At 57.9% G+C, this 19,328-nt stretch overlaps 2 protein-coding genes across 3 annotated transcripts in view; one reads left to right on the forward strand and one right to left on the reverse strand.

Annotated features, from left to right (window-relative positions):
• SH2D3C (SH2 domain containing 3C) overlaps nt 1–8,387 on the reverse strand; it is a 28,353-nt gene extending 19,966 nt beyond the window's left edge. The window contains exons 1-2 of one of the 2 annotated variants that reach the window (XM_059658104.1): nt 8,238–8,387; nt 5,779–6,253 (exon numbers count right to left, since the gene is read on the reverse strand). In XM_059658104.1, coding sequence (XP_059514087.1) covers nt 5,779–6,253; nt 8,238–8,274 — 512 coding nt within the window. In that variant the 5' untranslated portion in view covers nt 8,275–8,387. Of the gene's footprint in view, nt 1–3,967; nt 4,077–5,778; nt 6,254–8,237 lie in introns of those variants that run through there. The other variant, XM_059658106.1, reaches the window with a different exon arrangement.
• Nucleotides 8,388–14,510: 6,123 nt separating this feature from the next.
• CDK9 (cyclin dependent kinase 9) lies at nt 14,511–19,103 on the forward strand. The gene is made up of 7 exons (XM_059658115.1): nt 14,511–15,257; nt 15,719–15,800; nt 16,561–16,651; nt 16,989–17,155; nt 17,269–17,440; nt 17,574–17,722; nt 18,184–19,103. The coding sequence occupies exons 1-7, from the start codon at nt 14,818–14,820 to the stop codon at nt 18,547–18,549; spliced, it is 1,467 nt and encodes a 488-aa protein (XP_059514098.1). The 5' UTR covers nt 14,511–14,817; the 3' UTR covers nt 18,550–19,103.
• The last annotated feature ends 225 nt before the right edge of the window (nt 19,104–19,328 follow it).

Genomic DNA, 19,328 nt, shown 5'->3' on the forward strand with positions numbered 1-19,328 from the left:
CTGCCCTGGGGCAGCGATTCTTTCCGGCCTTCACCTTGACCTTCACTCAGCCCTGGCCCAGAAGCAGCCCTGCTCTGTGCTCCTCACGCTTTAAGGGCCCCGGGCAGAGAGCGATCTGGGGCAGAACGCCCGGCTCTCCAGGGACACCCTGCTGTGGGCCTTTGGGGTCTCCTGCCAGGAAGGCCCTTGGCTTTAGCGCCCGCCCTGCCCCTCCACCTCTAAGACGGGCCGCCACTGTCCTGGAGGCAAGCCTGCTCCTTCTCCGCCATTCTGCGCCCTCAGACTCCTTGGCAGGGGTGAGCTCCCAGCAGGGGCTCAGAGAGGGCGGCGGCCTTGTAAGAAGAGGCAGAGCCAGGGACTCTGAGTTCCGAGGCTGCAGAATGTGCAGGAGAAGAGCAGACGGGAAGGCATGCGCTGGATGCTGACCGAAGGCCCGGGACCCGGAAGCCCCATGTTCTAGGGGAGGAAAGGAAGCTGGGACCTGGCCCAGGACACACCGCTGCGCAGACTGGGTCGGGGTGGGCTCGGCGCTGTCCCTTGCATGAGGTGGTCCCCCCAGGAAACAGAGGCTGCTCCTGGTGGGGGGAGGGGGGGAGCTGGGGAGGGGATGGCGAAGAAAGAGATTTCATCCAAACCGGAGCCCAGAAAGAGGAAAGGGCATGTGGGTGCAGAGGGAAGGCCCGCTGGGGCTCTGGGGAGGGCCCTCGGCTGGGGCCCTGGGCAAAGCCCCTCATCGGGCCTCAGTTTCCTCTTCTGCACCCTGGGCACGGCGGTATGAGCGGCTCCCGTGTACTGGTACTTTCTTGGGTCAAGCCCAGGGTAAATGTCCCACCTGCCACCTCTCATCCAATCCCCACAGCCACCCTGTGAAGCAGCTGCTGTTAATTTCCCCAGTTTATAGATGGGGAAACTGAGGCTCAGAGAGGGGAGTTGAGTTCAAGGATGTGGAGCCAGGGGCACTGAGCTGCTGATACATCCCACCCCTGTCCTCCCAGCCCTCACCCCCGACATAGGTGGCGCACGCTGCAAGCAGGCCCCCTGAGGGTTTAGGGGGATTGTCTCAGCTGGGGGCGGGGGCAGTCCATGTTCCTGAACCAGCACAGTTCCCACAGCCCGAGGCGTCCGGGGGTCTCGAGGACTGTGAGAAAGTCTCCACAGGAAATGAGAGCCAGGAGCAGCTGGGCCCCTTCGGAAGACAAGGACCAGCCGCCCTGAGCCTGAGGAGGCTGAGCGGGCTGGGCCCCCACCGCCCCCTCCCCCAGTGGGTAATCACTACCAGATGCCCAGCGGCTGACGTCACTCCGCAGGGCCGAGAGGGTCGTGGGACTCTGGGGAGCACTGGGAATTCTTGGACCAGAATCAACATTCCAGGAGGAAAGGGGGGAGCTGGCCTGTTCTCAGTGCCTGGCATCAAGGCTGGGGTCCAGGCAACACAGGGTGCCAGGGTCCCCTATGGGGTACCACCTTCCCCAAGTCTCAGGTTCCTTCTGAACAGCCCTGGGAACGGGGGTGGAGGGGTCGGGTCCCTGGGCCGGAGAAAAGGGCACTTGGGTGGGACCTTTACAATGAGTAGAAGTGCATTCAGATCCCCCTGAAAGGAGAGGTCCTTGTCACCCCAAGTCACCGTGGGGCCCTCCTGCCTCAAGGCCAGCAATGGCCGCACAGTCACAGCCGGGCCTTATGGTCCCTGAACCCATGTCCGCTCCAGCCTGCCCCCTCCCACTCCTCTCCCCCAGCCCCCCGCCTTGTTCTTAAATGTGCCAAGGACGCCCCACCTGGGGACCTTTGGCCATGGTGTTCCCTCGGCCTGGTACGCGCTCCCCCAGATAGCAAGAGGGACTGTTACCTCATCTCCTTTGTTTAAGCGTCCTTTTCTCAGGGACGTGTTCCTAGCTAGCCTCCCTAAATTGCCACCACTAGCCACTCCCCCCACGACCAATTCCCTTACTCGACTTAAACCTCTCTTCCTGATGCTTTTCTCCTCTGACGGTATAACTCGCTTTCTCGTTAATCATCTGTCTCCCCCACCCTGGAATGGGGGCTCCGGAGCCCAGGGTTTTGCCTGCTGTGCCCACTGCTGTCTCCCCAGGACCTAGAATAGTGTCTAGGGCAGAGTTACATCTCAGCAAATGTTAAAATTACCAAAACTCCAACTCAGCTAACTGTGTGATCTCATGCAAGTCGTTACCTTTACAAAGCCTCAATGCCTTGTCTGTAAACTGGGCTCCTAACATCTCTCTCCAGGGGGTTATGGGAAGTCACTTGAAATCATGGTAGAAACAGGGTTTGAGCCTTTTACTTGGCCTCGTGGTTCAGGGCTCGGGCTTGGGGTCAAATCTAGGCTCTGACAGTTCATCTCTGCAGTCCCAGGAACACCCCCTCCCCTCTCTGAACCTCAGGCTCCTCACTGATAAATGTGGCAAGTAGGAGCCCCCCATCCTTCTCCCCCCTCCCCCCCACACACCTAGGGCCCATGTGGGAGACAGTGCCCATTGGGAGCTCCAGGCAGGGCCTGGCCAGTGATGAGCCAGATCTCCATCACTCTGCTGGTGCCCTGGCCTGATGATTCCTGTGTGGGTGTGGGTTGTTGGGAGCCTCCCTTGGCTTTCTCCTGGAACATGGACTGAGAGGGAAGGGTGTCAGGGGTCTCTGGTCGGGCTACCTCCCTGCAGAGGGTGCTGGGGTCGGGGCAGGCCAGGCTGACACTCTCCTAAAGGCGCTGCATACCCGGTGTTGTTGGCCCCTCCCTCCTCCCTTCTCCCTCCTCATCCCATGATCTCAACAGGGAACTGGGCACCAGGAAACCCCTGCAGCCTCACCTCTTCCCCTTCCTTCCTTCTGCTCCAGGTGCACCCTGCCTCCCCAGGGGAGGGGGAGGGACAACCAGTTTAGGCTGCTCTCTGGGCAGCCACTGGAAACACCCCCTGGGGACCCCCTATGGGAACGAGGCCCCCAGTCTTGCTCAGTGACAGTTCTCAAATGCCTTCCTCCGTAGTTGGATGGCTCCTCGGAAACCATCGCAGGCCCTTCTGGGCGTCTGGGGAGACTGAGGCCCAGAGGAGGGCAGGGCGAGCAGTGCGCCTGACTCTGGTGTACAGGCCCGGGCTTCAGGGGCTCCTGAAAACGTCCAGCAACTCCTGGCCTCCTCCTTGGCTGAAAGGCAGCGTGGGACACTGGGTCCCAGGACACAGGAGGGCTCAGTCTGACCGGCAAACCCACCCCTCTGGCCCCCTGGACACTCCAGATGATTAGAGGGTGAGGGAGAGTCGATTTCTCTGACAGCTTTAGGCCATGCTTGATGCCAGAGGCACTGCCAGGACCACCAGGCTCCTGCCTGCCTCAGGGGAGGAAGGCTGGGTCCTAGACTTGGCATTCCCAAGGTTTCCCAACAGCCCTGCTGGAGAGGAATGGGTTGCCCACCCTTTAAGGGCACAGACAGGAAGGTGGCGTTAAACCCTGGTTCTGATCTTTGCTGCTGTGTCAAACTGGGCACAGTAACCCTCTCTTTCCTCATCTGTAAAATGGGCGTGATATAGTGCAGTGATGGCGAACCTTTTGAGCTCGGCGTGTCAGCATTTTGAAAAACCCTAATTTAACTCTGGCGCCGTGTCACGTACAGAAATTTTTTGATATTTGCAACCATAGTAAAAGAAAGACTTATTTTTTGATATTTATTTTATATGTTTAAATGCCATTTAACAAAGAAAAATCAACCAAAAAAATGAGTTCGCGTGTCACCTCTGACACGCGTGTCATAGGTTCGCCATCACTGAACAGTGTCTCTCTCCCGGGGCGGTTCTGAGGAGCAAATGCCCAACTTGTTTCCAGACAGAACGGGACGGAGTTCCACCGAAAGTCCCTGATGCTAACCCAGCCCCGGTTGGTCAGTTGCCCCCGGGGCACGGATTTCCCCCTCAGACCACTGCGGCCCCCGCCAGTCCCCCCCCGCGCCCCGCTGGCCACTCACCCTCTGGGTCCCAGCGTGGGGCACCTTCGGCCCACTGCAGTCATGGCTCCCCGCTGGCCGCCTGAGCACCTCCTCAGCCCCAGGGCTCCCTCCTTTCTCAGGCCACGGAGCTCCGGAGCCAGAGCAAGACTTCGGGGGCGGGGCCTGAGGCTCAGACCACGCCCCTCCCCGCCCCCGCCCCGCCCCCCGCCGGCGCCGCTCCACCGGCTGGAAGAACACGCCCCTCCGCCTCCTGTCTCGCCCCGCCCTCTCCCCATCTGTCAGCGTCCGGGGCTGGGAAAGCCACGCCCCCTGACACACACACCCCGCCTCGCCCCTCCCCTCTCCAACCCCCACTTCCCCAACTGTCCGGGCGCAGTGTGGAAAGGCCACGCTCCTCCACCCGCCAGTCCCGCTCCCTCAAACTTCCAACGTACATCTCAGACTTGGGGCGCCCCGCCCCGCCATGCAATCCTTGCTCTTCCACGCCCGAATGAGGCTGAATTTAGGAGGGAACGGCAGGGCATCCCGGAACGTGGGGCAGCCAGGGGTGGTGGAAAGCATTCATTTTATTCATCATAAATGTAAGCATTCCCATTTATTGTTTGTGGTGTGCCAGGCACTGTGCTAAGATTTAATAAGTATATTATTCTTGAATTATCACCACAACGCTACATGGTCGGTGCTATCGTTATGCCCATTTATCAGATGAGAAAACTGAGGTCCAGAAAAGGGAACAGGCGTGTCCAACAGCACGCAGTCAGTCAGAGGCAGAGTCTGGACTGGATTCACTCTGCAGATTTACAGAGTCTTGCTCCCCCCATTGAAGGGGGTGGGTCTGTGTTCTGATCTCTTAGCACACAGAAGCTTTTTTGTCTTTTGTGCTTTTTTGTCTCAGGGCAAAGCCACTCAAGAAAGGTCCCAGCACCAGCCCGAGTTCCTTTGCTCAGCTATTTGTTTTTTCTCTTTATTGCAATGGGCACATCTGATCCCTGTGATTACACAAAGGCTCTTAAAGTGGAAAAAATTCCTTTCATTGGGGTTGAGGAGGGTCTCCCAAGGGCATGAAGTACATGGCTGTAGGGTTTAGAAAGTGGTAGGTAAAATGGGCTGGATGAGTGTGCAGCCCCTGGAAGCAAGCCATTTCCTGTTCAAATCCCAGCTCTGCAACCTTGGCTGAGTCTCAGTTTCCCCATCTGTAAAATGGGGCTGATCATAGGTTCTTTAGTTTTCAGTGAATGACCTTTGCTTTGACAGCCAGTAAAATGGGTGCTTACTAAATGGGAACTATGACCATATCATCACTCTTTGTATTTTTGCATGAACTCAATTCACCCTATAACCAAGTTCAATGACAAATACTTTCTAGAGCAGGTGAAGCAGTGTTGTCCAGCAGAAGTAAGGGTGCTGATTTCTGCGTGAGGGCCCTGGGCAGGGGTCCAGCGATCAGGCTGGGAGTCCAGCCAGCAGCAGAGCCCATGCTGGAGGTTGCCTGGGGCTTTAGAGTCAATGGGTCTTAGTTCAAACCCTGACGCTGTCATTTGTTAGATGTGCAACCTGAGTGGAGCAGATGACTCCATCTCTGAATCTGTTTCCTCAAATGTACGTAACGGTATCTCCTCCCCAGTTTTGTTTTGTTTTTTTCTTGAAAAGTAATTGCAAGTGAAGGGCTAAGCATAGTGCCTGGTTTATAGCAGGCACTGGTTAAGGCATGTTTACTTAGATATGTGTGTGTGTGTGGGGCGGGGGGTCCTCTCCAGGCTCTATTAGCAGGAGACTGGAAACCCCATCCCTGCAGGTCCTGCCCTCACCTTCCCCTGGTGGGCACCTACCTTTCTGGGGGCACATTCCTGGGGACTGTCTCCTCTTCTATGTCTACCCTGGGGTCCTCAGGCTCCTTCGTAGGGCTCGCCTCCTCGGCTGACGGGTTGGGTTTCCCCTCTGTGTCCTCCAGGGGGGCTTCGGTCTCCACCACCTTCTCTTTGGCTGCCTCCATGCCTGGGGGGTCAGGCGGGCCTCGGGGCACCAGGTGGGGCTCAGGGCCCACCTCTTGGGTCTCCGGGGCAGCCTGTCGGTTCTTAGACTTCTTGACGCTGGGCCGAGGCATGGTGCCCATGTGGCTGTACATGTCGCTGGAACGGGCATACGCCGGGGGACTCTTGGGGACCGTCACCATGTCATCCTGCGTGGCCTCAAAGATTTCAGGCTTTAGACTCGGTCGGCTAGAGATGTGAGCCAAGGACCGCCTCAGAGTGAAGGACCGGGGGAGATTGGAGAGGCTCCCAAAGCCCTTGAACTTGAAGAACTCTGGCAGGGGGCGGAGAAGGGAAAGGGGTTAATGACGATGCCAGCAGCGATGATAATAGATTCTAGGTACATGCTGTTTGACTCACTGAGGGCTCAGGAGGGCAGGCCTCACGGACACCTCCTCTGATTATTATGGTAATAATTTGGCAGCTTTGGAGCCACGCAGCCCCAGGCTGGAATCCCTGCTCTTCCGCATCCTGGCTGTGCAACCTTCATCGAGTCACTTGACCTCTCTGAGCTCCATTCTCCACATCAGCAAAATGGAGATTATAACACCCACCTCCTCTGGTCAGTGGGAGGATTGAAGGAAAGCATGTCAATGACATGCTTACCATGGGGCCTGGCACACAAATATCCTCAAGAAGTAATGAAGGAGAAAAAAAATGGAGGTGCCGGTCATGATGGTGATGACGCTGATCACGATAATGCCTCTGCACTTGTCAAACGTGCAGCACGCATGACCTCACCGAATTCTCAGCACGACTCCCTGCACAGGTTAATCCCCCATGTTCCAGATGAGGAAACGGAGGTTCGGAGACGTGAAATGAATCCCCTGGGTTACACAGCCTGCAGGTGAAGTTGCATGTGTGTGGGCGTGTGTACGTGTGTGTTGGGGCATGGAGGGGGTGGGTGTTTATGCACCTGGGGCGGGGGAGAAACGAGAAAGGGATTGTCAAGAGCCTGAGGGTCCCAGTCCCTGTGGTTCTCTCCTTCCTGTCAGCTGAGTCCTGGGTTCTAACTCAGGCGGCAGTGCTCAGGGCTCGGGTGATACCATCTCCTCATTTCTGCAGGGGAGCGTGTGGATTCCTCCTTCCGGTCCCCAGCGGGGGGACTGCCCCTTCTCACAGCCACTACCATCTGAGTCCCTAGGCCCCCAGATAAGCAAAAAGGAAAAAACTCTAGCATTTTCCACTTCCTCAGCATCCTCTGCCTCCTCAGGTCCTCGCAAGCACGCTGGCAGATAGGTAAGGTGCCTCCAGTTGAACAGAGTGGAAACTGAGGCCCAGAGAGGGCAAGGCACCTGCCCAGGGTCACACAGCCAGGCTGAGCCTGCACAAAGGTCAGTGCTTTGGGGCTTTCTTCCAGCCCTGCCCGCCCCTCACTTGGCCTTAGCCTCTGCCTCCTGACAAACACCGCAGCTCTGCTCTCAGAGCGCTCTGCCCTGGGGCAGACACTGTGCCAACAGCCAGAGGGAGGCCTCCTTTCACAGCCCCACTTTGTCTCCTGGGCACCAGGGATCTGGAGGAAACAGCAGTGGGGCGAGGAGTGAAACAGGCCCAGTCCAGGCACATGAGCTTGAGCCCTGGTCTATAGCCCCGTACAATCTCAGGCAGTTCTCTGGGTCTCAGGCTCTTCATCGTGGGATGCAGCCGTAAGCCTTGCCCTGGACACACACACACACACACACACACACACACACACACACACACACACGGTGCTGTCAGATCAAAGAAACCAGGGCCCAGGCAGGCAGAAGTCTGCTGGGACCAGGAAGGGACTGACTTGGGGAAGCAGCCATGGGTGGGTGTGGCCCTTCTTGAGTTGCTCTGGGTCCCAGTGTCCCTGCTGGTGGGGACATGGGACAGCCTCTCATGGCACACACACACACCCCTGCCCTATCCCAGTAACACCCCGCCTGAGACCCCAGGAGGACCAGGCGTAGAGATGGAGTGTGTAGCGGTTTTCCCGGGCTCCATGGACCCGCAGATGAGTGGAGAGGCTGACACACAGAAGCACAGAGATGGAGAGCCAACCGGGCCAGAGAGAGAGAGAGAGAGAGAGAGAGAGAGAGAGAGAGAGAGAGAGACAGACAGTGGCCCAGAGTGATGGAGAGAGGGTGACATGGAAACCCAGAAGCAGAGACCTCCGGAGAGAGACAGACATGGACCAAAAGAGAAACAGGAAGGAGACCGAGTCATAAAGAGCAGATGCAGAGAGAGGCTGAGATGTCAGGCCGGCAGCGGGATGCGGACAGTGCACTCACTGAACTTCTTGCCGGCCCTCTTGGGCTTCTCTGTCATCTTGTCCAGCCGGGCAGTGCTGCTGGCCTGCGGGCAAGACTCGGCTCGAGGCTCTGGACATCGACTTGCCTCCTCACCTCCCCTTCCCCTTTCTCACCCTCTCACCCGCTTCCTCTGTGTATTTTTAAACCAGCGAACCTCCCACAGCTCTACCCTCCCTATCCTCTCCGCAGGGGGCGGGGGGGGGGGGTGGGCTGGGGCCTCCCTGAGTCCAGGCCCCTGTGGGCCTCCTCCTTGTCCTCAGCAGGCGGGGCGGGGGAGGGGGGGTGCGGAGGGCAGACCACAAGCCCGTGGGACTGGAAGGTCTGGGGAACAAACCACTGGCTCTGGGAACGGAGCCCACTGGGCTGGGGACCGCTGGGGACCTGCCAACAGCTGTCAGGGGGTCTGGTCTTTGGGCTGGGAGGGTGCAGGGCGTCAGGCCTGCGCAGAGGGCAGTTTATTCTAAGCCGCCTGGGGATGGACTGGCAGCAGTGGTTAGGCCTGTGGGCGCTGGGACGACCCAGACCCAAGTTCAAGTCCTGGCTGGCCACTGTGTCACTGTGTGAGCGGGCTAAGGCGCTCGCCTCCCTGAGCGTTTCCTCCCTGTGAGCTGGGTATGTGCCATGCCCTCCTCACAGTGCCCAGGCTTGGTGCAAAGCCTGGCACTCAATTGGTGCCCACCAGGCTACCAGGGACGCAGTGGTAATTTGGTCCACCCCATGATTGTAAGAAATGGGGAGACTGAGGCCCAGGCAGGCAGAGGGACTGCCCCAGGTCATACAGCTGGCTGGTGGCACAAACTGGGTTACAACTTGCCCTTTCAAGTCCCTTAGCTCACAACCCGGTGACTTGGACTACCTGCTGAGGCCGTGGCATCAGCCAGCGCTGGCTTCCCAGCCAGGCCCACTCTTACCGTGCGATCCTTCATAAGAGACTTGACCGCTTTGGGTCTCAGTTTCCTCATCTGTGAAACTGGTGCTGTCCACCGTACAGCCTGTGTGTGTGCATGTGTGTAAACTCACATGGGCAGGATAGAGATGAGGAAATGAAACCTCCCCTAAACAGGTGATGAGGATGGGGGTGGGGCCACAGACTCAAAGGCTAACACGGGCCAAATAAACAAGGTTGACGTTTATGTGGCCGCAAAAAAACAAAAGCTTCAATTTTCATAGAAACGTAGGTTTATTTCGATAGAGACATGCTGAATATAAAGGGCTGAAATAAATGAGTCATCGCTCACATACAATAATAGAACATTTTAATAAAAATTAATATTTTTTCTTGAACATTAACTGACCAGACACTGAATAACTGCACAAATCAATAAGCGTAATGCAAATAAACCTATTTTCCTTGTTCTCCGAAAGTGAAATGTTTCCTGTTGCGCACACCAAACCAGTCAGCCCAAGACTAGTGACGTGGCAAATCAGCTGCTGAAATACACGCTGCTAGTATCAGTGGAGAGAAATGGTGCACCTGTGCATGAGGCGCGTAAGGAAAATGAATGCAACACGATTCTAGTAATCAGTCATTAGCAAATGTTGTAGTTTGTTATTAATAATTATGTATAACAGGATATTGTAAAAATTATGAAATTTTTATTAAAACGTTTCTTACATACTGTTATATTGGCTGGGCTGCAAAATATTCATTGTGGGCCACGGACTGTGAGTTTGACATGCTTGCTCTGAAGCCTCAGTCATCTAATCTCTAGAATGGGCACAAGTGCAGGGTAAGCAGTCAACCCCCAGAGGCTCCAGCATGGTGTGGATTATTACCCAGGCCTCGGGGCTAAGCTAGAGCTGTGAGAAAAGGAACACAGCCCGTGAGGCCAAAGCACCAGCCAGGCATGGAGCTAGAAGCTTCCACTGTGAGGCATATCCTGGTACTGTCCCACTTCACAGATGAGGAAAGCGAGGCTAAAGAAGACCAGAGACTGGACAGACATGCAGGTGCCCTAGCTCCCAGGCTGGTGCCCCTCCCATTTCTGCGTTGTTGTTAGAAGGAGAGGGGCCTGTGGCCTGGCCGTAGCTGAGGGACCCTGGCTTCTCTCCCAGGAGGCATCCCGGTGACTTGGACTACCTGCTGAGGCCGTGGCATCAGCCAGCGCTGGCTTCCCGGCCAGGCCCACTCTTACCGTGCGATCCTTCATAAGAGACTTGACCGCTTTGGGTCTCAGTTTCCTCATCTGTGAAACAGGTCCCACGGCTCCGGCTTCCTGGGGTAGTTGGGTGAAAGGAGCAAGTGTTGGCCCAGGCCAGCACGCTGTGGCTTCAGCAAACCTTGGCCGTTGGTGCTGAGGGATGGGAATGGGTCAGGCCAGGAAACCCCAGCATCAGGCACATGGTGTGAGACCCCAGGGTCCGGCCACCTGGAGGCTGTGTTGGGGGGTGGGGTTGCCTTGTCAGTGCTGGGGGCCCTGGCGTTGGCCCTGGCGCCAGGGCAATTGCAACATCCCTGGGAGAATGAATGGGGCTCAGTGTGGCGGCTGGGCTGAGCTCAGAGCCCCCTTTGTGCTGCCTCGAGTGGCCGTTGGGAGTGCGGCTGGGGACCTGCCGGCGGGTGGCTGTCCCCCAGGCCCTCCTCAGCCTGTGCTGGAGGCCAGCCACGCTCGGCTCCACACCCCGAACACACCAAGCTCTCCTCCCTGCGGCCTCGGGCTGGACCCACACCAGAATGCAGCTTCCACTGAGTCCTGCAGGTCGAGATTGAGCCACACCGCCCCCAGGAACCCTGCTCTGATTTCCGTCCCCTCCCGCCTGCCCCAGTCTGTGACTCAGTTGCCTGCAGTTTGGCCAGGTCCTGTTAGGCCTTTAACTTCACAGTCAAAGACATTTGACTCAAGCAAACCTGAGTTCAGACCGCACCTTCATGGTCTTGGGCATGTCAATCACCTCTGAGCATCATTTTTCCCATTACTAAAATGGGACAAATATAGGGTGTCCCAAAATTCACACAAGATTTGCAATTCAATTCAATTGCAAATCTTGCGTGAATTTTGGGACACCCTATATAACATCCCTCACATGATCCTGTGGCAATGAAATAAAACATTTATACTGAGGCTATCATCTTATTACTTGTGTCTTTATTTGCATGTTCCGGACAGACCTTGGGCTCCCAGAAAGGAACTGGTCTTCTGCATCCATACTGGCTGCACGCCTGCTGCTGCAGTTCTCAGTAGATTCCTGTCCCGGGCTGGCCCCAGTTGTCTGGTTTGGGGGGACAGTGTAGGACAGTGAGGGCGAACGTTTTGAGCTCGGCGTGTCAGCATTTTGAAAAACCCTAACTTAACTCTGGTGCCGAGTCACATAGAGAAACGTTTTGATATTTGCAACCATAGTAAAACAAAGGCTTATATTTTTGATATTTATTTTATATATTTAAATGCCATTTAACAAAGAAAAATCAACCAAAAAAATGAGTTTGCGTGTCATAGGTTCGCCACCGCTGGTGTAGGACGATGGTAAATAACCCCAGCCGTTGAGAGGACCTGGCTTTGAATCGCAGCTCCGTAGCTTCCTGGCTGTGTGGACTTGGGCAGGCCCCTTCACCACTCTGAGCCTCAGTTTCCCCTTCTGTAACTGGGGGCCAAACTAGGAACCTCCTAAGAGGGGTGCTGTAAAGTCCCAGGGGTACGACACATATCAACACAGGGCCAGGGAAGTCAGTGCCCACCTAGCTGGGGCAGGATGTCCAAGGTGGTTCAGGGCTGTGGGTATCACACGGCCACTCTCGGTCCTGTACCCCCCTATCCAGAGACCCCTCATCTCCCGGGCATACCAGCAGCCAAGAGCAACCCATTCCATGAACCAGTCTTCCCCTTCCCTCCATACACTCCCCACCCTGTCCCTGGTCATGGGGAGAAAACAGAGGGTCCAGGCCAGGGTCTGACAGCTGGCCGGTAGCTCCCTTTCCTATCCCGTGCCTCAGTTTCCCTAACTGTAAAATGGCAGCAAGACCAGAGGCTCTCTCCGAGCCTGGTCAATCAGCGAACATTTACTGAGTACTGGCCACATGCCTGGGCTCACTGGCTTAGCTGACCCATGGAAGTAGGAAAGGTTTCCCTCAAACCAACAAATCAGTCAGCGAAAAATCATCTCCAGGTAGAACCTCACTTCTTCTCTCTTCCGCCTGAGTGGTCTGGAGTCCCGGCCTTCTGGGGGGCTCCTGACCCCTCCTGTCTGCCCTCCTTCCCCGGGAAAGGCTAGGGGCACAGGGCCCCCAAGGGAAGTGACTGGCAATGTTGGGGTTTGGGCCAGAGACGGTGGGGTGGAGGTGATGACACCACCGGAACTCTTGCTAAGCTTTTCTGCCCACAGGATGTGGGAGGGTTGGTGGGAAGCAGTCAGGGGCCTGGCCTGAGAGTCTGACAGTGAAAGCCACCCAACCATGGCAGACCCCGGCTGCTACTGTCCCTCTCACCCCCCCATCAGCACCCAGGGGGTGCGCCCCAGCTCCATCCCCAGCCCAGAGGGACAGGGTCCTAACGTAGGTACGTGCTTGGGGTTTGCGCCAGACGGACCTGGTTCGACTACAATGTGGCCACAGGCAGCTGTTTGGCTCTGGCCAGGGGATGTCACCTCTGAGTTGCAGCGCCCTACGTGTACAATGGAAGTGATGGAAGTACCGCTTCCTATGGCTAGGTGAGCATTGAGGTAATAGTCATAAAACGCTAAGTGTACAGCTCGGATCACTTATTTTCCCTCAATAAATTATAATTACTAGGATTATTTTCTCCCCTCTTGCCCTCGCCACCCCCAATTTAGCACTGGTCTCCTTTCTAACAGTGTACCCATGAGGCTGACCCAGGTCACTCCCTATGTCACTCGACTGCTGGCTCCACACTGCCCTCAGGAGAGGGCTCCCTGCTCCTCACCCCACCCTCAAGGCCCTCCCTGGAAGCCCCACCCCCGCCCCCAGAACAGGGTCTCTTGGAACACCAGGGCCACCAGACCCACTCCTGCCTCCTCCTGCGAGGCTGCTCCAAGGCCTGGAGGGTTTCCTGCAGGTAGGGAGGGTTCTGGGGTGCAACCAGGGAGCACAGCTCTAAAGCAGAAAGGGCTGGGACGTTAGGAAACAGGAGACTGCGTGGCCACAGCCTAGGAGGGGAGCTGGAAAGAGCCTCCAATGTCATAATTGGGTTTTCCCTGAACATGGTGGAGGGAAATGCATGCAGACGCTATCTCAGAATGACCTGGTGGGTGCTGTGAGGGGGACTGACGGAGAGGCCAGACCGGGAGGCCAGAACTCAGCCATCCATGGGCAGGGGACTGGAGAGGAGGTACAAGACAGCTTTGCTGGGGCTGGTGGTTGAGTAACTAGAGCTGGAGGAAGAATCAGGAGGCCGCTGGAGCCAGGGGAATATCAGAAAGGTGCTGGGGGAAGATTGGGTCAGGGGAAGGGGGCACAGGGTCCGAGGGAGACTGGGAGGGGGTGCGGGGGGGGGTGAGTGGTGGCTTGGTGCCTAGCATGAGGACAGTAGCCTCCTACAGCGCCATGGCTACGTTCCCGGCCAGACTGAAGAGCCTGGCTCAGGAGGGTCCTCTTCACACAGACTAGGCTTGAGTCCCAGCTCTGTCGCCATGTGAACTTGGTTGGGCAAATCACCTCATCTCTGAACCTCAATGTCCTCTTCTGTAAAATGGGTTTGTGATCCTATGAGGCTGTCGATTCACTTCCGGAGCACACAGGGCTGCTGAGTGAATGCTCGCTGTTTCTGTGATTCCTGACCCAGGGCTGGACCAGCTCCAGCGCAGCTCGGTGCCGAGGGTCCTGTGGTTCCATCTCTGTCTCCAGAGAACAGGGGGGTCCAAGGCTGCCAGGCCCGAGCATTGCTCGCGGGCCCCTTCCAGTGTCGCCGCGCCCCCTGGCGGCCATCCGTTGCCATGTCAACGGTGGCGGAGGCCTGGGGAGGCGGCGGCGGGGCCGTTCTCTCCTCCCAGGACCTGAGGCCGCTCCCAGGCTACCTCCCGCCTTTGCCAGTGTGTGTGTGTGTGTGTGTGTGTGTGTTGGGTTGGGGTGGGGGGGGACACTCCGAGCCGGGGAGGAAGGGGCTCCCCGCGGCAGCTGGAGTGCGGTGGTAAACTGAGGCACGCGACGAGGCGCCCCGCAGCCAGGTGTCGACTGTGGGCCCCACCTCCGAAGGCGGAGGAGGAGCCGCGGGCGGTGACGCGCCGAGGGCCGCTGGCGGACGGCGGGCGGGCGGGCGGGCGACGGCGGCAGGTGCGGCCGCGGAGGGCGGGAGGGAGGGGGCGGGTGGAGGGGGAGGGGAGGGCGAGGTCTGGGCACCTCCCCCTTTATAACGCGCCCCCTCCCGGGCTCTGGGGCTGCCTCTTCGTCGGCTCTTCCCGTCTCGCCCCCTCTCCCGGCCGCCCCGGGCCCGACCCCGGCCAGGGAGCCCCCAGGCCTCGGCTTGGGGGCCGCCCCCCCCCCCGCTCGCCGCCCCGCGCAGCCCGGCGGAGGCGGCGCCGTCGGAGGAGGAGGAGCAGGGCACTGCGGCTGGCCCGGGATCGGGCGCCAGAGCGGCAGCGGCTTCGGCAGCAGCGGCGGCCCGGGCCAATGCAGCGGGACGCACCGCCCCGAGCCCCAGCCCCGGCGCCTCGGCTCCCCGCGCCCCCGATCGGGGTCGCCGCCAGCAGTGGCGGCGGCGGAGGCGGGGGCAGCGGTGGCGGCGGAGGCGCCTCTGCAGCTCCGGTGCCTCCTGGCCTCCCGGGAACTACAAGTCCCAGGGGGCCTGGCGGCGGCCGACGAACGGAAGAGGCGGGGTCGGCGCCGCGGGGCCGGAAGTGGCCGTGGAGGCGGAAGTGGCGCGGCCGCGGAGGGGCCTGGAGCACGGCGGCGGGACCCGGAGCGGGAGCGGCGGCGGCGGCGGCGGCTGGGGGCGGCGGCGGCGCGTTGGAGGCGGCCATGGCAAAGCAATACGACTCAGTGGAGTGCCCCTTTTGTGATGAGGTGACCAAATATGAGAAGCTCACTAAGATCGGCCAAGGCACTTTTGGGTAAGGTTGGGCCCGGAGGGGCTGGGTGCCTTGGGCCTGCACTCCTCAGGGCCTACGGCGGGATGCACGGTGCCGGGCCCGAGGCGGTCAGGAGGCCACCTAGCCCTAGACTTGTCTCCTGGTCTCGGTAGGCCGCGCTCCATCCCGCCTGGGCCCGACGGAGCTGGCTGGCGGGGAGGAGCCTGAGGCCCGTGATGGGAAGTGGGGAGGGGTTGCAGAGAGGAGCTGGGGAGGCGGGCAGGAGCTCTCCGAGAGCGGCCTGGGTGAGAAGAGACTGCGGGGAGGAAGTCGGGGCTCGGAGAGGGACCGCAAAGAGCTCGTGGCGGGGGGGCCGAGTGCCCTCGGGACCAGGCCCCGCCCCGCCCGGGAGACCCTTTTTCCTGCGCTCCTCTTCTGGTGGGGGAGGGGCCGGCCCCGCGAAAGGGGCCTGATGGGCCTTGGATCCCCCTCTCCACCTGCAGGGAGGTGTTTAAGGCAAAGCATCGCCTGACCGGCCAAAAGGTGGCTCTGAAGAAAGTCCTGATGGAGAACGAGAAGGAGGGGGTGAGTACGGGCCAAGTGGCAGGCGGCCGACTTGAGTTTCCACCTTGCTGCTTCTAGGACTCTCACGTGGAGACCTAACTGATGTTTAGTAGTTCAGGAATTTCCATGGTGCAGGGAACTTGACTTCCAAATTAAATTTCCCAGTTCAAATGTTTTCAAGTATTTGAAATTTTATTCTTCGGCAACTATGGTTAGGGCCAGGAGGGGGAGCTCATGCTTGCACCGAGTGCAGAGCGGTTTATGAAATTAGGAAGTCTTTAAAACCCTTTTTCTTTAGCGTTTAATTTTGCTTAATATCAAATGAAAAGTACATGCAGTGGATTTAAAAGAGGGTCTAATGCTCAACTGCAAAGGAGCAGGTCCCTCTCCCCACTTAGGCCTAGTCCAGTTTCCAGGGACCTACTTCTTACTTAGCAAGGACATTTCTTGATAGTTCTTCTTGTTGTTTTTGTTCGTGCCCGGCAAGTTAAACATGCACAGAGCTAAAATTTAAAGGTTAAAGAAGCAATGGAGCGTTTAGTGACCAATAGTGAAGTGATTAAGTATCACTATTTCGACTCATTGTCTCAAACCAACTCCTTGAGGAGTGCATACTGCTTTACACCTGTTTTTCAGAGAGGGCATCTGCGATAGCTGATTTCAGAGCCCAAGATTTCAGTCTGTCTCCCAGCATGTGCCCCTTAGTACAGACTCTGCGGCCAGCTCCTTGGTCTACAGGGCGCTTCCTCCCTTTGGACGCTCCTGTGTCTTTCTCCCACAGTTCCCCATCACGGCCTTGCGGGAAATCAAGATCCTCCAGCTTCTAAAACACGAGAATGTGGTCAACTTGATTGAGATCTGTCGAACCAAAGGTAAGCTGCTCGGCTCTTCATCTGAAAATGGGAGTAAGTTCAGGCTTTGTTGGCAGAGTTGGATCTGGACACACTTCAGTTGCTTCTTAACCCAAGCGTACCTGCCGTGACTGCTTTCCCCGGTCCTTTCGTCGTAGCTGGTGCTTCTCCGGGGCTGCCACGGCGCCCGGCCCGAGGAGGCACTCAGGACGTGCTTCACCAGTGAAGGGGCGCACAGACGGATGCCGGGGGTCCGTGGGCTGGAGGGTTAGGAGCTGGTTGTGGAGAAATGAGTTGCGTGTGGGATTTCTTACGTTCTTCTTACCCCCATCCCTCCTTCCCGTCCTTCCGGCCTCAGCTTCCCCCTATAACCGCTGCAAAGGCAGCATCTACCTGGTGTTCGACTTCTGCGAGCATGACCTTGCCGGGCTGCTGAGCAACGTGCTAGTCAAGTTCACGCTGTCTGAGATCAAGAAGGTCATGCAGATGCTGCTCAACGGCCTCTACTACATCCACCGGAACAAGGTGGGCGGGGCCGGAACAAGGTGGGCGGGGCCTGGTCCGAGCTTTGCTCCCACTGCGGTGGGCGTGGCCGGGGCCGCTGGGGACCTGATGGAGCCCTCTTGCCCATCCCACAGATCCTGCACAGGGACATGAAGGCAGCGAACGTGCTCATCACCCGGGATGGGGTGCTGAAACTGGCAGACTTTGGGCTGGCCAGGGCCTTCAGTCTGGCCAAGAACAGCCAGCCCAACCGCTATACCAACCGCGTGGTGACACTCTGGTACCGGCCGCCGGAGCTATTGCTCGGTGAGGACCCCCGAGTGGGCAAAGGGGGCAGGGGCTAGGCACTTAGCCTGGCCTCAGCCCCCCCATTGCCAGGGCTTCTTGAGCCGCCGGCCCTCGGGCTCAAGGGGCCCTCCTGCTGCGCTCTTCTTCCCAGGGGAGCGCGACTACGGCCCCCCCATTGACCTGTGGGGTGCTGGGTGCATCATGGCGGAGATGTGGACCCGCAGCCCTATCATGCAGGGCAACACGGAGCAGCACCAGCTCGCCCTCATCAGCCAGCTCTGTGGCTCCATCACCCCTGAGGTGCGTGGCCAGGCTGCCCAGGCCCCTGCAGGAGGCAGAGCCCAGAAGTCTCCCTGGCAGGGGAGGAATGGGGAGCGGGACAGAAGGAAAGCTCCTCTCTGGAGAGGGGGCAGGTGGAGGGACAGGACCTGCTCTTTAGAGCCGCGCAGGCTGGCTGCTCCATCACCAGTCCTGTGGCCTTGTCAAGGCATTTGGACTTCTCACCTGATTCGAGTTTCTCTGCTGTGAAACAGCGGCCTGTGTCGGCTGTGGCACATGCTCCAGGCGATTTATGTAAAAGGCCCGGCACTCGGGGCCAACACATGGTCATGGCTACTTTGACCTTGGAGGGGTCGAGTTCACCCTCCAGGGGTGGTGTGGAAGCATCTGAACAGAAGTTTTAGTCCCTTCAGGTGCTTGACCCATGAACCAGCCTCTCGTCTCCTGAACTAACTTCATCCTCTTTCCATGCCTTCTCCCAGGTGTGGCCAAATGTGGACAAGTACGAGCTGTTTGAGAAACTGGAGCTAGTGAAGGGCCAGAAGCGGAAGGTGAAGGACAGGCTGAAGGCCTATGTGCGCGACCCCTACGCACTGGACCTCATCGACAAGTTGCTGGTGCTGGACCCGGCGCAGCGCATCGACAGCGACGATGCCCTCAACCATGACTTCTTCTGGTCTGACCCCATGCCCTCGGACCTCAAGGGCATGCTCTCCACCCACCTGACATCCATGTTCGAGTACCTGGCGCCACCACGCCGGAAGGGCAGCCAGATCACCCAGCCTTCCACTAACCAGAGCCGCAATCCCACCAATACCAACCAGACGGAGTTCGAGCGTGTCTTCTGAGTGGCGGCGCTGCTGCCTTTCCTTAGGGCTCTGTCTTCTTCTGCCCTGTGACTCGCGCTGTGGAGATGATGGGGCATTTGAGTTTTTTCTCCAGTGCATATTTTGTCTTATCCCCATCTGGGCACTGGATGCCATCCGAGTGGACTGGAGTAAAGCTTTGGCTCAATGTCCAGGGGCACTGAGGCTGCCTCCCTGGTCCCCTGGCTCTGGAGAATGTCAGAGCGTCTCCACTTACTGTAGGACAAGGATGGGGTGGGGGAGAGGTGCACCCCACCAGTGACTTTCTGGGTTCCCAGCATGATGGGGGGAGGGACAGGTCCTCACCCATCCCTGGTTCTTCTCTTGGCCTAAGAAACTTGCATGGGGGACACCAGCTGGAATATGGGCTGCTCTTGGCCTGAGCCTCAGAGGCGCTGGGGCTGGCAAAAACCTGGTTTCTTCAGTAGGAGAATTTTATCATGTTTGTTTTATTCGGTTGTTTAAAGACATTCCTGGACACAGTTTGACCAGTTACAATTAAAGTTGGCTTTTTTTTTCTTTTTTTTTTCCACTAAGTGGCTGTATGCTTTGTTCTGTGTTCAGGCTCCCAGCTCTTACCCTGCAGCCAATAGGTTGGGCCTCATTGTTGAAATTTGATTTGTCAGATCTTAACTCATCTTTGTCCCAGTTCATCATCCCTGACATAATGGTACAGGACTTCTGTCTTTTTCCCCATCTGGTACCTTCCAGATTTGCCATCTTGCTTCCCAAAGGGCATGTACCACGAAGCTCCCCGGCTC

This window comes from Myotis daubentonii, chromosome 11 (assembly GCF_963259705.1).
Source record: "Myotis daubentonii chromosome 11, mMyoDau2.1, whole genome shotgun sequence".
In the NCBI taxonomy this organism is placed as follows: Eukaryota; Metazoa; Chordata; class Mammalia; order Chiroptera; family Vespertilionidae; genus Myotis; species Myotis daubentonii.

Excerpts from the sequence above, each read along its gene's own strand:
- CDK9 (XM_059658115.1), top strand. The coding sequence starts at position 14,818 with ATGCAGCGGGACGCACCGCCCCGAGCCCCAGCCCCGGCGCCTCGGCTC. Across the intron at positions 15,258-15,718 it reads ATCGGCCAAGGCACTTTTGG|GGAGGTGTTTAAGGCAAAGC; the intron begins GTAAGGTTGGGC and ends CTCCACCTGCAG. Across the intron at positions 17,156-17,268 it reads ACTACATCCACCGGAACAAG|ATCCTGCACAGGGACATGAA; the intron begins GTGGGCGGGGCC and ends CCCATCCCACAG.